General features: G+C 41.8%; 1 protein-coding gene across 1 annotated transcript in view; it reads right to left on the bottom strand.

Annotated features, from left to right (window-relative positions):
- Positions 1 to 118: 118 nt before the first annotated feature.
- The window catches only part of LOC149793627 (uncharacterized), a 90,564-nt gene continuing 69,696 nt past the window's right edge, over positions 119 to 20,986 (bottom strand). Inside the window, exon 10 of the mRNA XM_089969025.1 lies at positions 119 to 311. Within this exon, the coding sequence (XP_089825151.1) occupies positions 119 to 311 (193 nt within the window). The remainder of the gene's footprint in view (positions 312 to 20,986) is intronic.

The raw sequence follows: 20,986 nt of genomic DNA, 5'->3' as shown, positions 1-20,986 counted from the left end.
ACGACTATTAGACTAATTTGTACACATTTTCATTATAAGTATTCATATTAAGTAGACAAACTTAAGCCCTCAGATCACCAAATATGCAACTTCCAAATTGTGATTACATGCATTTTTTTTATAGTTCATTGGTATTATCAGCAGTCATGTTTGTACTGTGGATTTCACTCTTAATTATGCTTTCATGGGATGCAGAACCTAATCCAGTTCCTTTGACACAGGTAGCTGCATCCTCCTCCTCCTCCTCCTCATCATCATCATCATCATGCAGTAACTCCTCTCTAGCAGACAAAACAATATCGTTCTTACATCTAAACATACGTCATAAGTTCGTCATAAATTAGATTGCATATCAACCCATATTGATGACTTCGATATTACTGCAATAACTGCAACCCATCTTGATGATAGTATACAAGAGGGTGAATTCATCACTGAAGGGTTTTACTATCCTGTCAGATGCGCTAGGTCCAATCGTGGTGGTGGTATTATGGCTTATGTAACGAAGTTAATTTTAAGAACACTACTGGAGTTCTTAGATAAAAATATGGCGGGTTTATGGATAGAACTTCTTGCACAGCATTGTAATAATTTCATATGCGTAGTTATAGACTTTCATCCAGTGAGATTCTGGGATTCCTTAAAAAATGCAATTGAGTGTGCTCTCAATTTTCTAAAAACACTTTTTTTTATTCGGGGATCTAAATGAGGAGTTACTAAACGCTAATTTGAGAAATGCCATGGATATAATGACAGTGAACACTTTAGAATATATAAGAATTGACCCAACCAGGATCACTGACATCTCATCTACTTCACTTTACCCTATTATAGTAACTAGCACAGCTAACGTGTATGTTTCCTGATGAACCATTTATAACTGACCACCGAGCTACATTTCTGAAGATTAAAAATGATTTTAATCTTTGCTCAAGGTAAAAGAGAGAAGTTTCGTTCTATAATAAAGCTGATTGTAAGAAATTAAATGAGATTATATTACAACAAAACTTGGAAAGTGTATGTGAAAGTTGTTCAAACATTAACGAAACCGCAGTTAGATTTACCTCTATGTTTACCGATTTTTAAAAAAAATATATTTTCCCTCAAAACTTGTAGCTATATATCCAAACGATACATTTTTGTATCGTAGTAAACTGTGCAGAACCTAAAGAAAGCGAGATCTTATAAAGAGGAAAGCAACAAAGAATAATATACAGGCCTATGGTCACAATTTAAAAAAGCTTTGAAATAATGTAAGCAACCCCAGAAAATTGCAAAACGAAAATTGTATTTAAAAATGTTAACATTAAAAACATGGGACAAAACCCTAATGAATATTCCATCTCACTAGATATTTAATTAAACAGAATAAAATAAATATAATACCACCACTCGAGTATACAACATACGATGGACCTAAAGTAAAAGCATTTACTGACATGGAGAGAGCAAAATGTTTAAACACATTTGTAACATTAATATGCAATGTGAATGATACGAACGCTGAACTATCTGAAATCTATTAAAATATGAATGAAAGATTGTCAGAAATAACCAAAATAGAGCAAGATATTTTTAGATATAATAAAAACTATACCCAGTCAAAACTATAACCAGTCAAAATTATACCCAATGAAAGATATACCCAGTCAAAACTATACCCAGTCAAAAGGTTAGGGGACTTGATAAAATCAGTCATCGAATGTTAAAATGTGCCTCCACAGTCATTGCCAATACATATAATGTTACAATGTGCCTCCCTAGCCATTGCCAATACATATAATATTAAAATGTGCCTCCACAGCCATTGCCAATGCATTTAAAGTTAAAATGTGCCTCCCCAGCCATTGCCAATGCATGAAATATTAAAATGTGCCTCCCCAGCCATTGCCAATACATATAATGTTAAAATGTACCTCCCCAGCCATTGTCAATACATAAAATGTTAAAATGTGCCTCCCCAGCCATTGCCAATACATATAATGTTAAAATGTGCCTCCCCAGCCATTGTCAATACATAAAATGTTAAAATGTACCTCCCCAGCCATTGTCAATACATATAATGTTAAAATGTACCTCCCCAGCCATTGCCAATACATATAATGTTAAAATGTGCCTCCCCAGCCATTGTCAATACATAAAATGTTAAAATGTACCTCCCCAGCCATTGCCAATATATATAATGTTAAAATGTACCTCCCCAGCCATTGACAAACCTTTGTGCATTTTATTCAGTGAATCATTAAGAGGACAACTGTTTCCAATATTTGGAAAGAAATTATTTCGATACCAGTTTTTAAAAAGGCAATCCCGGTAATCCTGTGTCGGGAAAATAATGGAAATAGTTATATTTAAATGTATTTACAACCCTTTGAATTCAGATAATCTCCTTATTACTATCAGTGTGGTTTCCTTCCCCCGAATTTCCACAATATTTCATTTAATGTATATCTACCATATGCATTGCCTTAGAAAACGCGAGGATGTGTGTATATTATTTTGTTATGTTTCAAAGTCTTTTGATCGTGTCTGGCATAAAGGATTCCTCTTTAAATTTAAAACATATGGAATAGATTTAGTTGGCGTTAATACCTCTGAATAAAACAAATGTGTTTGCTGGAGCCCCCCCCCCCCCGATCTGTTCTAGGTCCACTATTCTTTCTTATATATATATATATATATATATATATATATATATATATATATATATATATATATATATATATATATATATATATATATATATATCAATGACATTGCCGATAATCTGATAAGAGCCAACATACTTTTTGCTGATGATTCCTCATTAGCTTACTCCTCATCGAATACCAATGTCATCGAATATGTGATAAACTCTGAACTCAGAACTATAGACCAATGGTCCAAATAAGTGCTAGTAGGGTTTAACCCATCAAACACTGAAGTTATGTTTTTCTCCAACAAATTAGACCCAGTTTTTCTCGAGCTTGATTTTCAAAATGAGCTATATTTTATTTAACATCATAATCACCTTCGTCTGATATTCACCAACTCTAGTAGCTTTTCGGAACATATTGATAATATCTGTTTACATGCATCTAAAATGCTAAGTGTTTTGAGGTCTGTTAAATACAATCTAGGTCGGAAAACAATAGAAATAATTTTTATCTCACTTATAAATGCCCTTCTCCTTGGGTATGCTGACACAATATGGAATAATTGCTCTGCCGCTGACCTATTAAGGCTCGACAGACTTCAACTTGCAGTGGGAAGAATTGAAACTGGACTCACCCATAGCACTTCAACTAAGAAAGTTTACAGAGAAATCGGTTGGCTCCCATTATCGGAAGAAAAAAAAAAATCTCTGTATATTTCAGAAAATTGTATATGGATCTTCTCCCTCTTACCTCCAAGATCTTGTACCTGCGTTAGTTGGACAGCAACACAATATAATTTGAGAAATAAAAACAATTTTCAACAAGACTCAAAATCTCCAGAATTCCTTTACATCTTCCACATTAAAAATTGGAACACTTCGCTGCATCCAGTAAAAACATTAAATAGATTATTTAATATTTAAACGTAAAATTTTACCAACACAAAATCACGCTCCATTATATTTTTTTATATTGGTAACAGGAAATTATCAATTCTTCGTATTTGGATATGAAACAATTGCGGTGATTCAAATGATGATTTATTTTAAAATTTTCACGCTGATAGCCCCTTGTGCACATGAAAAGAGGACGTTGAGACTCTCTACCATTATATCTTTATTTGCAAGAAACATACAGAACCAAGAATGAGGCTAATGCATTGCTTAAACCAATTATGCATCGCTGTTAGTACAAATGATTGCACCGCTGCGGTGGCTAAGTGGTTAGAGCGTCCGTAACGGATACAGGAGGTCGCGGGTTCGAACCCCGGGCCTGGAAATGGGTGAACATAAAATAGAGTATATATGGGTTTGGCTGACCAGGATTGCTTAATAATGTAAGTTATGTTGTAGGAAAAAGAACCTTTTGAGAGCTTATCCTAGTTGTAAGTGGAAAAAAATAGAGACATTGTTTTATTGATGGAATTTCAGTCCTTTAACAGACCCGAAGCTCAGAAATATATGCTCGATATGCCAAGGTGTAGATAGGGTTATAGGAACCTTGGCTAGCGAAATGTCCTGTACACTTTATCTTTTTTTAAATTAGTTGTTATACGCTTATTTTGTATTACGGTTTCAATTACCATGAAATTTTCGATATTAATTTGTAGCAATGCACTGTGTTTCTTATCTACGCATAAGTATATACATGTACTGTTAGTTCTTGGCACTTTTCATGTACCTACTTGTGTATTTGGGGGAGGATGTTGCTAAGTATGAGAACTTATAGCCCGGCCCAATGTGCTGTAATTTTGGCAATATAATTTGTTTAAAACCAAATCTATATATACTTACTTATATGCCTACATCCTTTTACGTTAATGCTCTATCCATCAGTCAGTCCGTCCATCCATCCATCCATTCTTCCATCCATCCATCCATCCATACTACAACTACTAATAAAATTAAATTTGCACTTGCCCATTTATGACAAAAACCTCATTTCTTGATGTTGCCACCTTACGCCATCGTCTCAGTACCAGTGGTAATAGTAGCATACAAAATGTGTTATGGGCAAAAAACAGAATTATATGGAAACATAATTAAGGTATACGAACACTAACAACTATGTTCCACAAATGGATTGGCTAATAAGCTTTACACGTACAATGCTCTTAATATTGTACCGAGGACTGAATAAGCAAAGAAAAAAAGAAAAAAAGAAGAACATCCAAATGCAAGGGACTACCAAAATCAAGGTGTATGTTTGTTCCAGCAAATATATTTACTTCTGATAAAGTTGAAAAAGAATGGAACAAGGCAAATTTGGGATAAAATGTACAACAAATGTTCTTTTTTCTGAGAGAGAGAGAGAGAGAGAGAGAGGGTGGGGGGGTCGATATTGAAGGTGTGTCACGTTCAGCAATGTGAAACAAACGCAGACATAAAAAAAGATGATAAGTAACTTTGATATTATGTTTCCATTTGCAGTACTGTGAAATAAAAATGACAGCTTTGGATATTCATACATTTTTAAAAACCACAAAGAAGATGATTCATACTAGATACAAAAAACTGAAAACAGATGCCGATCCTGGGGGTATGGGTGGGTGAAACCAGCTGCCTCCTCAGGCTATTCCTGGTGAAAAATGAGAGTGAAACAAGCATAATGTTTCCCAGAGTATGTTTTCTTTACAGTTAGATGGTTAATTAAATCTTGGAAACACTGAAAATGCAGGAGTATCAAGGCGTTCCACCTTTGAGCCCCATACGAGACCTCGTGTTACGTGCACACCAACAGCTCCATGATATTTGTCGATTCGCCACGGGAATGGCGCATGTTGTATCAGAACATTATGGAAACAGATAGGTCAGTTTTCATCTGATCATCGTAAAGGTTAAAATTTATATAACGTTTAAAGGTTCTCAACTGAAGAAAAAAATCAATGAAAAGTTTTGAAGAGCGAACTATTTTCGACTGAATTTTGGTGGTTAGGAATTTCGCCTTGTCTGTCTGTCTGTCTGACTATGGTCCCGAAGTCATAACACTGAGTAAAAATTTTAAACCTCTGCTAGAAAATTCTAAAATTAGAAACCGCGTCTAGTGTCTCTCAATACCTTTGAAATAATCAGCATTTATGTATATATGAAATATTGCAAACACCACAAATGTAAATTGCCTTTCTCTATTTGGAAATTGTTTATCGAATAAAGACAGTATATGCCCCAGCATTGTTTTTCTAGCATCTGCACATGAACTTAAACGTTTTGGAACCATAGCATAATTATGCATGGCGTTTGTGTTAATATGCTGTAAATGCATGTTATATAACATGTGCATGGAGAAAACAAACATTTAAAGAAGAGCGGATTCCTTCATGCCAGACTGATTTGGAAATCAATCATTATTGGAAAGAAAAGGCCGTAGAAACCATAAAGCCGGAGGACAGGAGATCAGTTGGTACAACCCTTGCAAATGATCATGTGGAACGTTTGGAAATCTTTCAAGGTCTTTCCAACATATAGCTGCATGCCAACCTTGGTTGAACCCACGTCAGGACGACGGGCAACAGGAAAGCTGAATCAGGACGACGGGCTGAAAGCTGAATATCGAACTCTTCCATGTCTTGTCAATAAATACCTGAATGCTATATTTGGTTGACATCCAATATTACTCAGTACAATTATCTACGGAAAAGAAAATGTTAACGGATGAACTGATGGACCGACCAGGTGATAACTATGGTGACTTCGTGGAGCAGAGTCCTAATAACGTTTTCGTCTTGTGACTTCGTTTGTTGAAGGAATAAATAGATGAAATTTTAAGAAACACATTTTCTATTGTGTGTAAAAACGTCAGGTTTATATTGACCAAGATTAAATTCCTAAGACGGCGAGAAATCTGATGCCTGTGAGTAGTTAAGTGGGGTACATTAGCGACAATGGGAATTAGCATTACAGAGACCCCTGGGTCAGATTAGCGACAAGGGAAATTTAACATGGTGAAAAATCGTGGGTCAGATTAGCGACAAGGGAAATTAACATGGAGAAAAATCGTGGGTCACTCTAGCGACAAAGGGAATTTAACATGGAACTATAGTGTGGGTCTGTCTAGCGACAAGGGGAAATTAACATGGGGAATAGAGTTTGGGCTTTTGGGATTTTTTAAAAAATTTTTTAAATTTAAATTTAAATTTAAATTTTAAAAAAGGGTAGGCAATGGAAAGGCTATCTCTTTTCGAGAAATATGGCTGGCCCTGAAAAGGGCCTTTGGGTTTATGTTAATGTATTCATTAACATAAATGGTACCGCATTGGTCTTCTTCTTGTCCTTAGGCTACGTCTCACTGTTGGTCCGTAAATCAGCACTCTTTTCAGGCATCCTTGTCTTTCAACGTAGATCCTACGTATCCACAGGCTGGTGTTTGTCCTGTGGACAACGGTCCACTTGGCTTGGACATACATGAGCATGTCCGTCCGGAACATCATGGAAGACACAAGCGTAGAAGATTGCACATCGGTCCACATCTTGAAGCGACGAGAACAAGTGAATCAATGCAGTGAACTATGCTTATTTATAGGTACAGGAAGGATTGAAACGGATTGAATTCATTTACCAATCCGAACACGCGTTACAAAATTCAGTCAGCTCGCATCCAATCCGAAGAGAGCAGTCTGTGACGTCACGTGGTCTATATAGATTCGTTAGCGCTTGTGTGCAGTCAATCTATGCGACAGTGATTCAACATGACGGAAACTCAGAAAACGATCCATTGGGGTGCACCAGCAGGGGAGACTGCCCAAGGGAACCCGGACTTACTTTCAGAAGAGGTACATTGGGATTTTGTGGATTTTCTTACCTCGCAAGAATTTGTTCCGGAACCTTCGTTACCTTCTTCATTACCGCAAGTGGAGAATTTTAGACAGAGACAGAAAGAAGAATTGGAGAAATTTATGCAACGACAAAAGGAAGCGGAACAAGCTTTTCTCCTACAGCAACAGCAACAGCAACAAGAAGAGGTAAGAAAAAAAACAACAGCAACAACAGCAAGAAGAAGTAGCAGCAAAGAAACAAGAGGGTGAAAATCAAACGGCTACGGTACTGTTGGACATTTTAGCGGAGTTAAGAAGTCTGAAACAAATGTATCAGACTTCTTTATCACGACCGAAGAGAATACGACCTTCCCGAGCTAAACACGCCAACCCTGTGACTAAGCCTGTCGTACCACCCTTAGTGATTTCAACCCAATCATCAGAAGTAGGCCTTGGCCGTGGCAAAGGCTTAAGGCAGTTAAAGTTGATTGGTTAATCTCACCCCTACACCAAAATAAAAAGGCCCTTTTCAGGGCCACCCACATTTCTCGAAAAGAAATACAATTTCAATTTGCCAATAACTCAAGAATAAACCCCACCCATTTTACCTTATAGTACGTGTCTGTGTATGAGTGCGTGAGTGTAGCTTCTTATTTTAAAATCAGAACTCAAAGACACTTACCTTATATCATTCATGTATTCTTTTATCCATTTTTTTACAATCCAATTCACAATTCACCACAGAACACTTTAATTAAAAGTTCATTGACTTCTTCTTTCTCCTTGTTTAGTCTCTCTGTTTTTTTAATTTCTTCACCGTTTTTTCCTCATTTTCTTCCCTTCTTCTTTTCTTCTCCTGTTTCTTTGCTTCTTGTAAATAGAATTGTCTTCTTTCTTCCTCTTCTTCCTCTGAAGAATCCCTCTCTTCTTTCGAAGAATCCCTCTCTTCTTCCGAAGAATCCCTCTCTTCTTCTGAAGAATCCTTCTTTTCTTCTGACTCCTCTTGTTTCATTTTTGGGCAATCTGGAGACCAATGTCCTTTTTCTTGACAATAATAACAGGTATCTTGACTTTTGTCTTTTTTAGCCCCTGTTTTTTTTCTTTTTTTGACGGTCTGGACACTCTGAAGACCAATGCCCTTTCTTCTGACAGATATAGCAAGTATCTTGACTTTTATCTCGAAAGGAAGGAGAGTAGTCCGTCGGCTGGTCTGAAGAGAATTTTCTAATGACCCCTCGCAAAGCTCTGACGAAACGTTCCATCTGGGTAGTCTCTTCCATTGTTGTGCTCAGCTTGAGAGTGAAATGAATAGTGAAAGGACAAGACACACACCCTTTTTATATACGCTGGTTTGCCCAGACTATAAATTAGTCTATGGTGTTTAAACTTGAGTCATTTGACGTTTTGCACTCAAGATGAAACGATCCCATTCATTCGAGAAGAAAGAAGAAGAAGAAAGTAAGAGGCAGAAACGTGATCTATCGCCTCGTACCAGGGCTGAAATCTTGGCACAAATTCATGCCAGTGATTTTGAAGAGGACATGAGTGAACCAGATTCCGAACCCTCTAAACCAAGTTCACCACCCTTAGTCAACCCTGAAAAGTACTATTCCATTCGAGAGACGGAAAAGCGCTCCTCTAGAAAATTTAGAACCACGGCTTACACCTACACGGTGAAGTTTAAAGATTTCAAGGCCGACGTACCCTTGGAGAAAGCAGAAGGGTTTATCACCGAGATGTGGGATTCTTTGCTCACCGCACTCAAGCGACAATGTCAAGCCAAAGAAGACGATCGCTTGACACTATCCATAGATCACGACGGTTTGAAATCCCCTGTTTGGATCGAGTTTAGCAAACCCGCAGAACTGACCCCTTCCAAAGTCATGGACAAGATACAACAGGTGCAACAATCTAATGACCAGTTTGACATCACCAATGGTAAAGCCACACTGAAAATGGCTCACGTCTCTCCTCCTCAAGGAACTGGATGCAAAAAGATGTTATTGGTGGACGACCTTCGCAACACCAAAAAGAGTCTCGTCCGAATTAACAACCCTCAAGACCAGATGTGTTTAGCCCGTGCCATCGTGGTGGGACGAACCTATGCCAACAAGAACGACACGGTAGAATGGAAAAGAACCTGGAAAACTATTCAACGATGCGATCGAGCCAAACAACGAAATGAAGCAGAACTCCTGTTGCAACAAGCCGGACTGTCCAAAGACACACCCTGTGGCATTCCTGAGATGCAAAAATTGCAAGATGCCCTAGCTCCACGCTACACCTTGAAAGTGCACCCTCAAGAAATGCGTGGAACTCTGTTGTTTCGAGGCCAAGATTTTAAGGACGGAAAATACATTCATGTCTATCATCACGATGAACATTTCGATACCATTACCAGTATCACTGGATTCCTGGGATACAGTTATTATTGTGAGAAATGTGACTATGGTTATAACAATCGAGAGCAACACAAGCATTGTGGAATGAAATGCCCAGGATGTTTGGCCTCTCCACCCTGTCTGAGCGAAGGACCAGTGCCTTGTTCGACTTGTTTGCGCACGTTTGTCAGTCCTACCTGTTACCAACAACATTTGAAAACACAAGGTTCACAGAAGAAATGTGCTTGTCAACTCCTGAGATTGTGCCCTACCTGTGGACAAGGCATACTTACCAATAATGCCAAGGCACACGTATGTCGAGGAAAGAAAAAATGTCACATTTGTCACCACATCGTGGACTTGGAACACCAATGCTACGTGCAAAAATACCAACCCCCACCAGAGGAAGAGGACGGTCACAAGAAGAAAGGCAATTTCATCTTTTTCGATTTCGAATGCATGCAAGAGACCGGCATTCACATTCCTAATTTCTGCGTGGCTCATCGAGCGTGCGAGAAGTGCATTCAAGAACCTATCTTCAGTCATTGCCCTCACTGCAGCAAGATTCCTGGAGGACGTGAAAAAATCTTTCGAGGACCAAACACGTTAGCCGATTTTGCCCGATGGGTCTTAAACCCCATCGACAAGACGTGGAGCCAAGAGGACATCGAACGTTACGGAGATTGTCATCGTCATGCCACGGTGATGGCTCACAATTTCTCCGGATACGATGGACAGTTTCTTTTGAGGTACTATACGGAACATGGCACCGAACGTCCTAAAGTGATTTTGAACGGAGCCAAAATCATTTTCATGCAAGTGGGACAAGTACAGTTTAAAGATTCGATGAGTTACTTAGCCATGCCTTTGAGTCGAATGCCTAAAACGTTTGGAATGACAGAAATGGCTAAAGGGTACTTTCCACACTTTTTCAATACGGAAGCCAATCAACATGCCGTTCTACCCCATTTGCCTGAGGCTCACTATTACGACCCCGACAACATGCGTACCGAACAACGAGAAGATTTCTACGCTTGGTACCAGGCTCATGCCTCTGACCCCTTCGACTTTCAGGAAGAAATGTTAAAGTATTGTCGTTCCGACGTGGACATTTTACGACGTTGCTGTGGAAAATTTCGAGAACTGTTCATGGAACACGGAGGGGTCGATCCTTTGAAAGAATCTTGCACCATTGCCAAAGCGTGTTCCTTAGTGTACCGCCAACGATTCATGCCTGAAAACACCGTGGCTGTCATCAGTCCTCAAACGACCCACTATGTCAAGCGTCAATACTCGGTCAAAGCCCTACGTTGGTTACATTACTTGTGTGACAAGGAAGACAAATGGATTCAGCATGCCCGCAACGGAGGAGGCGAAAAGACCATCGGAACGTATTCGGTCGATGGCTGGGACTTAGAAAACCCCAAGATCGTGTACGAGTTTAACGGTTGCTTATTTCACGGATGTCCCGTCTGCTACCCTGACCGTGACACTAAAAATCAGTTTTTGCAACGAACCATGGAAGACTTGTACCAGGACACTTGTCAGCGACGCCTAAAGTTAGAACAGCAAGGATACCAAGTGGTGGAAATGTGGGAACACGAGTACGATCACCGTTTGAAAACCGATCCCGAGTTTAAACGCCTCGTGGAAAGTTACCAGTTCATGGACCCGCTGAACCCGAGGGATAGTTTGTACGGAGGAAGGACCAATGCCACCTGTTTGCTGTACCAAGCCGACGAAGAGAAAGGAGAAGAAATCAAATACTTGGACGTGTGTTCGCTGTATCCCTACGTGTGCAAATATTGTCGCTTTCCTGTAGGGCACCCGCAATTGTTGACGGAACACATCGACCTGAAAAACATTCGACAATACGAAGGCTTGATCAAGTGTAAAGTTTTGCCTCCCACGAACCTATACCATCCCGTCTTACCTCACCATTGTCAAGGCAAACTGATGTTTCCTTTGTGCCGTACTTGTGCCGAAACGTGCAACCAGGACCAACCTTGCCATCACAGCCAGGAAGAACGTGCCTTGACGGGAACCTGGGTCAGCGTAGAATTGTTCAAAGCTCTGGACATGGGATACCAACTGTTAGAAGTGTACGAAATTTGCCACTTTCCCAAGACACAACAGTACCACAAGGGTGACCCTACTCAGAAAGGCATTTTCGCCGACTACGTGGATGCCTTTTTGAAACTGAAACAAGAAGCCAGCGGCTATCCTTCCTGGTGTCACACTCCCGAAGACCAAATACAATTCAAAGAGAAATACTATGCACAAGAAGGCATCTCTTTAGACCACATCGAAAAAAAACGAAGGCAGGCGATCGTTTGCCAAAGTGATGTTAAATTGCTTGTGGGGTAAAATGGCACAACGACCGTGTTTACCCAAGACGGAATATTTGACAGAACCTTCCCGCTACTTCCAGATGATTCACGACAAAACCAAATACATGAAACACGTGGACGTCGTTCGAGAGGATTTGATCTTGGTCAATTACGAAGAAGATCTGGACTTTGTACAAGACGACCCTTTTGGAAATGTCATCATTGCGGCTTACGTGACAGCTCATGCTCGCTTAAAATTGTACGAAGCTTTAGAACTGTTAGAAGAACGCGTCCTGTACTTTGACACGGACAGTTGCATTTACATCCATCACCCGATTCAACAGCACCCTGACATCGAAGGAGACCGTTTAGGAGCCTGGACAGACGAGCATCCCGACGACAAGATTCTAAGTTTCGTCAGTGGTGGTCCCAAAAATTACGGCTACGAATACCGGAACAAACAAGGAGAAGTGCACACGACGTGCAAAGTGAAAGGACTGACTCTGAATCATCGTACCAGTCGAGTGGTCAACTTTGGGGTATTGAAAGAAGCCTTGCAATCGGGAGAGGATGGAAACTTTAAAGTGACCACCTATCAACCGAACAAGATTGTACGTTTACCCACTCACCACATCGTCAGTCGACCCTTGGAAAAAGTCTATCAAATTGTATACCAGAAGCGAGTGCGAATTCCCAATCACTTCACCTTAAAGTACGGTCACGTCGGTATTGGTCTGTATATGAAAAGGAACCCTATGCAAGATCGATAGTTCATTGTTCATTGAAGTAACTTACCATGTCGTTGACGAAAAAGAAACCAGATTGGTTAGGAGTCAAATGTTGGACATCACCGAGACCAGGGTTTTGAGGCTTGGACACAAGAGGTGGCCCAGTATGCACGAGAGTTATTCAAGGAAAAAAGTTACTTTTCAACCTGTGTTAGTGACGGTGCCAGAAGAACCCGTCACCCAGGACAGGACTGTCGTGGACAGGCCTGAAAGACCCTTTCGGGAGGACACTTGTGTCACCTTACCCCCTACTATAGAACTGGTCAGAACTTTACCCAAAACATGTTGTACAGACACTTGTGTTTATTCCACGTTCATGGTTATCATGTGCCTTTTATTCTTGTACTTAAGCCTTTGGCTTTTATGTATTTTTGTCTTTCGTGTTCATGTTTGAAACATTCAATAAACGTGTTCTGAAAAAGTATATAAACTCTTGTCTTGTTTGTTTTTCGTGTCACAAGTGACATTTCTCACACCATGGCTACCTCTGCTGTCTCTGCTCCCTCTTCCTCTACTGTCAAAGTCATCGACGAACACTTAGATCGTGCCAGTTGGGAGGCTTTGTATCTTCGCCATCCCTTTAACATGCTCATTGCTGGACCTAGCGGTTCGGGCAAAACCGAATTCGTCAAACGTTTGATCGAACATAAACATCATTTGATCGATCGACCCCCTCAACAAATCGTGTGGTGTTACAAAGAGTGGCAATCGGCGTACAGCCTCTTGCGAGAAAGTCAAGGCGATTCCATCGTGTTTGTGGAAGGCATTCCTAAAGAAGACGACGGCATCGTCTCTGACTCCCGTCTAACCCATTTGGTCATTTTCGACGACATGTTAGGAGAAGACGAAGAAGAAATTAAACTGTGGTTCACGCGCAAAGGGCATCACCGTAATGCCAGTGTCGTTTACATCACCCAAAATTTGTTTCAACAAAGTAAAGCCCATCGCACCATCAGTCTCAATGCGCATTACGTGGTCTTGTTTAAAAGCCCTCGAGATAAATCGCAAGTGCAAGTCTTAGCCAAACAGTTAGGAACGCCTTGGCTGACTCAGGCGTACGACGATGCCACTCAAACTCCACACGCCTATTTACTCGTCGATTTGAAACCTACGAATCCCGAGGATTTGCGATTTCGTACCCACTTGTTTCACCACTGGTGCCAAGACGGAGGACCTGTCCTGTACACGTCTCCGTCCTCGACTTCATTTCACTCCCCATAAAAAATCTATAAAAACCTCAGACCCTTTTTCGTCTGTCTCACTCTCAGTGCGAACATGACGTCCCTTCAGTCGCATCTTCCCGTCAAATTGATTCGTGCCTTGTATGGCATCAGTCGAGAAAAAGATCCACAAACACGAGCTCGTGTCTTAGAAGCTAGTCTCAAAGAAGTCTTACGATGGTTCACGGTGACGGCACGTCAATTACTCCAAGGAATCATTCAGATTCCTCATCAAACCAAACGCTTTTTCGATCGAAACAAAGTCGCTTTGGTCCAACTGGCCGATCCCCGCATCGACACTCAAACCAAAAAACAAATCATTTTGAAACCTGGAGGGAGCGGTACTCTAGGAGGGGTTATCATTCGCTCACTCTTAAGATGGGATCCTAATGCCCCCAAAGTTATACCCAAGACAAAAGTCCAACGAAGCCCCAAGAAGAAAAAGACCAGGTCCCCAAGGAGAACTTGGCAGGACCCTCCTCTGACCAGACACCACCCCGGAAAAAGAAAAGAAGCCCCCAGAAAAAGAAAAGTCCACAGAAAACTAGTCGCAAGAGAGGCACTTCGGCCAGGACGCAACCTTACACTCGCAAACCACGACCTGCCACGGCGGTGACTGCGTCTCCGGCAGCTTCACGTTTGTCCACTTCTCCGTTAATGACACCCAGAACTGAAGAGTACTTGGAGACGTTGATCACACCAAGAACTTCTCCGTTGATGACCCCCAAAAGAACTTCCCCAGTGGCAGGACCTTCCAATTTAGTGGCAGTGGCTGCTGCTCACAAAGTACCTTCTCCCAAAATCAAAGTTCAAGAAAGATCGGGCATGTTACAAAGTTTACTGGATTTGTCCAAGCAAGAACTGGCTCGATTTAGTCCGTTACGTACCCCTGCACGACGTGTCATGCCTGTCCTCAAACTGATACGACGTAAAGACAATCAGTGGCGACGCGTTCCAGTATAAAAAAGGCCTGTGACCAAGTCGGGTATCAGTGTTTTTTTGGTGCTCCTGAAGACTCAAAGATGTCACCCTCCAGAAAACCCCAAGGAAAGAAAAGGAAAGGACTGCCACCACGTTTAGCCAAACATGGGGACATGTTATCTGTCCTGTCCAAAGCTTCTCCACCCCTACGAAAAAAACTCATTCAAACAGCCTCCAAAGAGGTCATCGATACCGTGTGCGAATGTTGTTTGAACGTTTTGAAAGGCACGATCCCTTTGTCCAAACACCAGAAACAATGCTTAGTCAAACATCGTCACGTTCTTCGCCAAATGGCTCGAAAGAAAATTCCCATTCGTCAAAAAAAGAAGATGTTAGTGCAACGTGGAGGTATTTTACCTCTCTTGTTAGGCCCCATACTGAAAGGAGTCTTGGTAACCATGTTGGGAGGACTGGTGGGAGCAAGATAAAAAGGCCTTCGGAAGTACCAAGATCTCAGAATCGACCCCTGACAACCCCATGGAAGGACGAAAACTAGCTTTAGTGCCTTACAAACGATGGATGGAATACCATCGGTGGCAAGAACAACGCACCCCGCATTTACCTCCCAATCCCCATTTGAGCGAGATGTCCCAGTTACAACACGAATTGCAGTCCTTGATGGATCGCCAAGATTTGTCCGAAACAGAAAAATCGCAAAAGTACGGTCAACTCTTGCAACGACTGTAACTCTTTCACCAGAAAGCTTTAGACGAAACAGCTCTACCCACTCTGAAAGATTTTAAGACCTTGATGAAAAGTCCAGCACCATCACCAGTACCAGTACCAGTACCACCAGTACCCGTGACCAAGACAGAAAAAGGAAAAGAAGAGGAAGGGTTTCAAACTCCACCAGAAAAAGTATGCAAGTTAACAACACCACCTACCTCCAGAATTGGATGGATTAAAAAGATGATGGCCACCCCTTCTTCCTCACAAGAGAAAAAGAAAGTGAAGACAGAAGTGAAGACAGAAGTGAAACAAGAACCGATATCCCCCGCTCAGACATCCTTCTCCTCTTCGACGCCTATTGCTGGCCGCACACGCAAAGCATTGCAATCCAAGAAAATACCCCAAGAGAAAAAGAGTAGCATCCTCCAAGAGTGGGTGTCTTATTAACACACCAACCAACACAAAAAAAAAATGGAAAAAGTCTTAGCCAGCATTTACTACGATGCCTCGCATCCTGCAGGTTACGCAGGAGTTCAAAAATTGTATCGTGCTGCCAAAACTCGACTGAAAAGTCTCCGTTTACCTCAAGTGCAACGATGGTTACAAGAACAAGCTACCTACACTTTACACAAACCCATTCGACGCAAGTTTGCCAGAAGTCGCACCCGAGTGGAAGGCATCGATCATCAATGGCAAGCCGATTTAGCCGATGTCTCTCATTTGGCCAGCTACAATCGTGGCTACAAATATTTGTTTTGTGTCATCGACGTCTTTTCCAAATTTGCCTGGGTCGTGCCTTGACTTCCAAATCGAGCAGCGAGTTAGTGCGAGCCCTGCAACGACTGTTGAAACAAAGCGGTCGTCACCCTCTTCGATGGCAAACGGACAAAGGCACCGAATTTCTGAACCAAGCTTTCCAAAAAGAATTAAAGAAACGTGACATTCATTTTTTTACCACCGAGAATCCCGAAACCAAGGCCAGCATCGTGGAACGTTTTCAACGCACTTTGAAAGAACGCATGTGGAAATATTTTACGCATCACCACACTCTGAAGTACATCGACATCTTACCGCACCTGGTGCAAGCGTACAACCAATCTTACCATCGAAGCATCGGACGTGCCCCGCAAGACGTGACTCCCGAGAATGAAGTGTTGGTGTTTGAGCGCCTGTTTGGTACGTCCCCGACGAGGGCTGTCCCCAAGAAAAGTGGAGAGTTGGCCGTAGGAGATTGGGTGCGCATTGGCAAAACCAAACGCACTTTCGACAAAGGTTACTTACCTAACTGGACGACCGAATTGTTTCGCGTCACTGGACGAGTGCATGGCCGTCATCCTGCCGTCTATAAATTGGAAGACATGAACGGAGAAGTGCTCAAAGGAACGTTTTATTTGCCCGAGTTACAACGTGTCACCAAAAAAGAAGACGACGTGTACGACATCGAAAGCATTCTCGAACGCAGAACCCGTAAAGTGGGCAAACGACGTGTCAAAAGAAGTCAAAGTACGTTGGAAAGGATATCCACCCAGTTTTCATTCTTGGATCGACGCTTCGCAAGTCATCGACTATAAAAAGAAGTGACCATCATGCCTTTTCACACAGCAGACGCAGCTACGTCGACCACTCCTCCTTCCCCTAGTTCTTCTGTGCAAGATTTACAAAAACAACCGTTGTGGGTGTGGTGTGGAGAACGTGTGCCTAAAACGCAAATCGTCTTTTTCTGCCAAATCTTCGTGGTGTATTGTGTCATCGGGGCAGCCATCGCCAATTTGAGTTTGCAACAAGGAGACAAACAATTGTGGACCATTTTATTGAGCAGTTGCATCGGTTACCTGCTTCCTAATCCCTCCCTGAAATTCACCTCGAACGGGAACCCCGGGAACCTTGTGTCCAGTGCCAGTGCCAGTCACCACTTCAATCACAACCAGAACCCCATTTTAGACGGAGACACGCCTCTGACGTCCAGTAATATCCCCTCGGACAGCCACAGAACTCTGGAATTATGAGTCACCAAAACCAATTTTACTTAACTTTACCCAGTGACAGTTCCATGGAGGTGTTTCCCAAGAACACGTTGTGCTGTTACACGGCCAAATTACCTCAGGCCATCCAGTTAGATCACGAAGCCCATTGGGAAGTGGCTTTAGTAGAAATGATTCACCCGACCCAAGTCCTCAATGTCCTTCCCAATCAAAATTTTTTTGATGTGGAAGTTCATGACGAGCAAATGCAACAGTGGATGGATAGCAATGTCAAATATGACAAGAAAACCCGTACACAAAAGTACACCACCTATCACTTGTTCATTCCCCCAGGCTATTATTTTAGTGGTCAACATTTGGACAGCACCATAACCTCCAGGTTTAATGTCGTGTTTCTGAAAGCTTTGGAGCATGTCAACAAAAATGTCACCATGGAGTACCACAAAGCAGCTCGTCGCTTCTTGATGAAATTTGAACGAAGTAAAATCGTGTCCATTTTATTTTGTCCTGAATTGTTTGACATGTTGGGCGGAGACATGGACATGAGAAAGGCCATGCTCAAGAAAAACGAATTACCCATCGTTTACGACAACGAGTCTTTTAGCAAGTTATTTCGTGCCCCGGTAGAACTGAACCAAGGACTGAATTTGATGTTCGTGTATTCCGATGTGGTGGAGTACAACGTGGTGGGACACACCTCCGTACCGTTACTGCGTGTCATTCCTTTCAAAGTGGATTCTGCCACGAACGCTGACGAGGAAGGTGGAAACACTTACCACGTCCACCGCGAATTTGTCCATCCTCACTATTTGCCTGTCAGTAAGTCGTATTTGGACACGGTCAACATTGCTATAAAAGGAGATCTGGGACAAAATATTACATTCACCAAAGGAAAAGTCACGGTGAAACTCCATTTTCGAAAACGGTTCTCTCACGACTCGTAAGTAAGTCATGTATCCAGTGTACCGAGGGGTTGCTCGACAGCGAGGACACGGTTTAGGAGACATGTTAAAATCGGCCTTTCGTTCGATGGCCCCGGTGTTGAAACCGATGGTGACACGCGGATTGCACGCCTTGAAAGATGCGGCACTGACGCAAGGCAAAGAATTTCTCCAAAATGTCATCATCGACAAACAAAACCCTAAAGAAGCCTTCATGAGGGCAGGCAAAAATGTCTTGCTGCAAACGGGCAAAGACATTTTAGGCCAACGAGAAACACCTATAAATGCCCTGCATGCTAACGAGTCAGGCATTCAGCAAGGACAAGGCAGAAAGAGACGACGAAGAAAACACCCTTTCACCAGACTTCAAGCGAGAAAGGCCAAGAAAAGAAGAACCGTTCGAGACTTAGACGTTTTCGATTATTGAGAAAAGAGACAAAAAAAATGATGCACCGAGAATCTTGCGCTTGTTCCAAGACGGAACTGGATCTGTTTGCCATGCCCCCTACCATGATGACCATGCAAGAATCCCAGTGGGTGGAATTTCACCCCGTCTCCTCACTGACCGATTCCGCTCCCATCGAGTTTGAAATCAAAGGACAGCCCGAAGATTACATCGATCTGAATAGCAGTTACTTGTACCTGAAAGTCAAAATTCTAGATAAGACTGGAGGTGCTATAGACGATGAAGCAGTAGCTCCCGTCAACAATTTCATGCATTCCTTGTTCAGTGGAGTGGACTTGTACTTGAATAACAAACTGGTCAGTAGCAGCATGGATACTTACCCTTATCGTGCCTACCTGGAAAATCTCTTGACGTACGGAATAGATGCCAAGAACACTCATCTCAATGCCTGTGTGGTATGGGAAGCTAACGAACCTACCAAGTTTGAAATATTGGAAACTGATGAAAAGAAAGACAACAATGATGGATTTCTAGAACGAAGAAAGAGAATCACGGGAGCCGACACAAGTTTAGAACTGATGGATCGTTTGCATTTGGACATGTGGTTGCAAGAAAAGTATTTGCTGAACGGGGTGGATGTCCGCCTGAGACTGAATCGTAGCAGTGCCGCTTTCCATTTGATGGCTGATAGTGACGGTTACAAAACCAAAATCCTAGAAGCCAGACTCTACGTACGCCGTGTGGAAGTGTTACCTAAAGTGGGAAACGACATCAGTCAGACGTTGAGTAGAACGACCGCCAAGTATCCTATACGACGCGTGGAAGTGAAAACCTTCACCATTCCCAAGGGACAGCGATCCATGATCGAAGATCATCTGTTCCAAGGACAGTTACCCAAACGTTTGATCGTTGGTATCGTCGAGAATACAGCCTTCAACGGAGCTGCCGAAAAAAATCCTTTCTACTTTCAACACTTTGGCGTGTCCAAAATCGAAGTCAGTCGCGATGGCAAGACCTTGTGTACCCGACCTTTCGAACCTGACTTTACCAAGAAGAATTACTTGAGATCGTACTTGTCCCTGTACGAAGCCACCGGACAGTTAGGAACCAATACCAGTCACGGTATTACGTACGAGGATTATGCAGGAGGCTACGCTTTGTGGGCTTTCGATTTCACTCCAGACCAAGGCAGCGACGAGGGACATTTCCAACCTATAAAATCCGGCCAGATTCGTGTGGAAATTCAGTTTAAAGACCGAGACCCTGATGAAACGGTGAACGTCATCCTGTATGCAGAATTCGATAATACCATAGAAATCAACAGTTTGAGAGAAGTCATCCTAGATTACTAGAAACCATGGAAGACTGTTATCCCTCTTTACCTAGTGGAGAAACTTTTAGTGTTGGATTATTGTTAAAAAATGTTAGAGTTCTTGTTGTTTAGTGTTAAGTGATTTTTGAATTAAAAAATGTTGTGTTTTGAAAAAAATTGTTTGATGTTATATTGTTGGATTATTGTTAAAAATGTTAGAGTTGTTGTTTAGTGTTAAGTGATTTTTGAATAAAAAATGTTGTGTTTTGAAAAAAATGCCTTTGTCTTTTGTTAGCTATAAGAATGTTGGATTGATGCTCTTTCATTTCTTACTATCCCTCTCATGACACTCACTAAACGTTGCGACTCAAAAACCGTGTGGGGGATGTTTTCCTTCACGTCCGCGCTTTAACTTTAAGAACCGGGTTGTTTCCAGTCTAACCATCCATTGTCGACTCATCCTCCTAAGAAGATGTGCTCCAAACTAGCTAAACTCAACGAAGCCTACGTGAATTTGCATAGGGTCAGACACAGTCTGATACCGAAGCCAGAAGAAATAGAGAATGTGAGAATGTTAAAAATCACTGAAG

This window comes from Sinohyriopsis cumingii, chromosome 8 (assembly GCF_028554795.1).
Source record: "Sinohyriopsis cumingii isolate HCF-2022 chromosome 8, ASM2855479v2, whole genome shotgun sequence".
NCBI lineage: Eukaryota > Metazoa > Mollusca > Bivalvia > Unionida > Unionidae > Sinohyriopsis > Sinohyriopsis cumingii.
The sequence above is the reverse complement of the archived record's forward strand: the minus strand, read 5'-3'. Positions and strand labels throughout refer to the sequence as shown.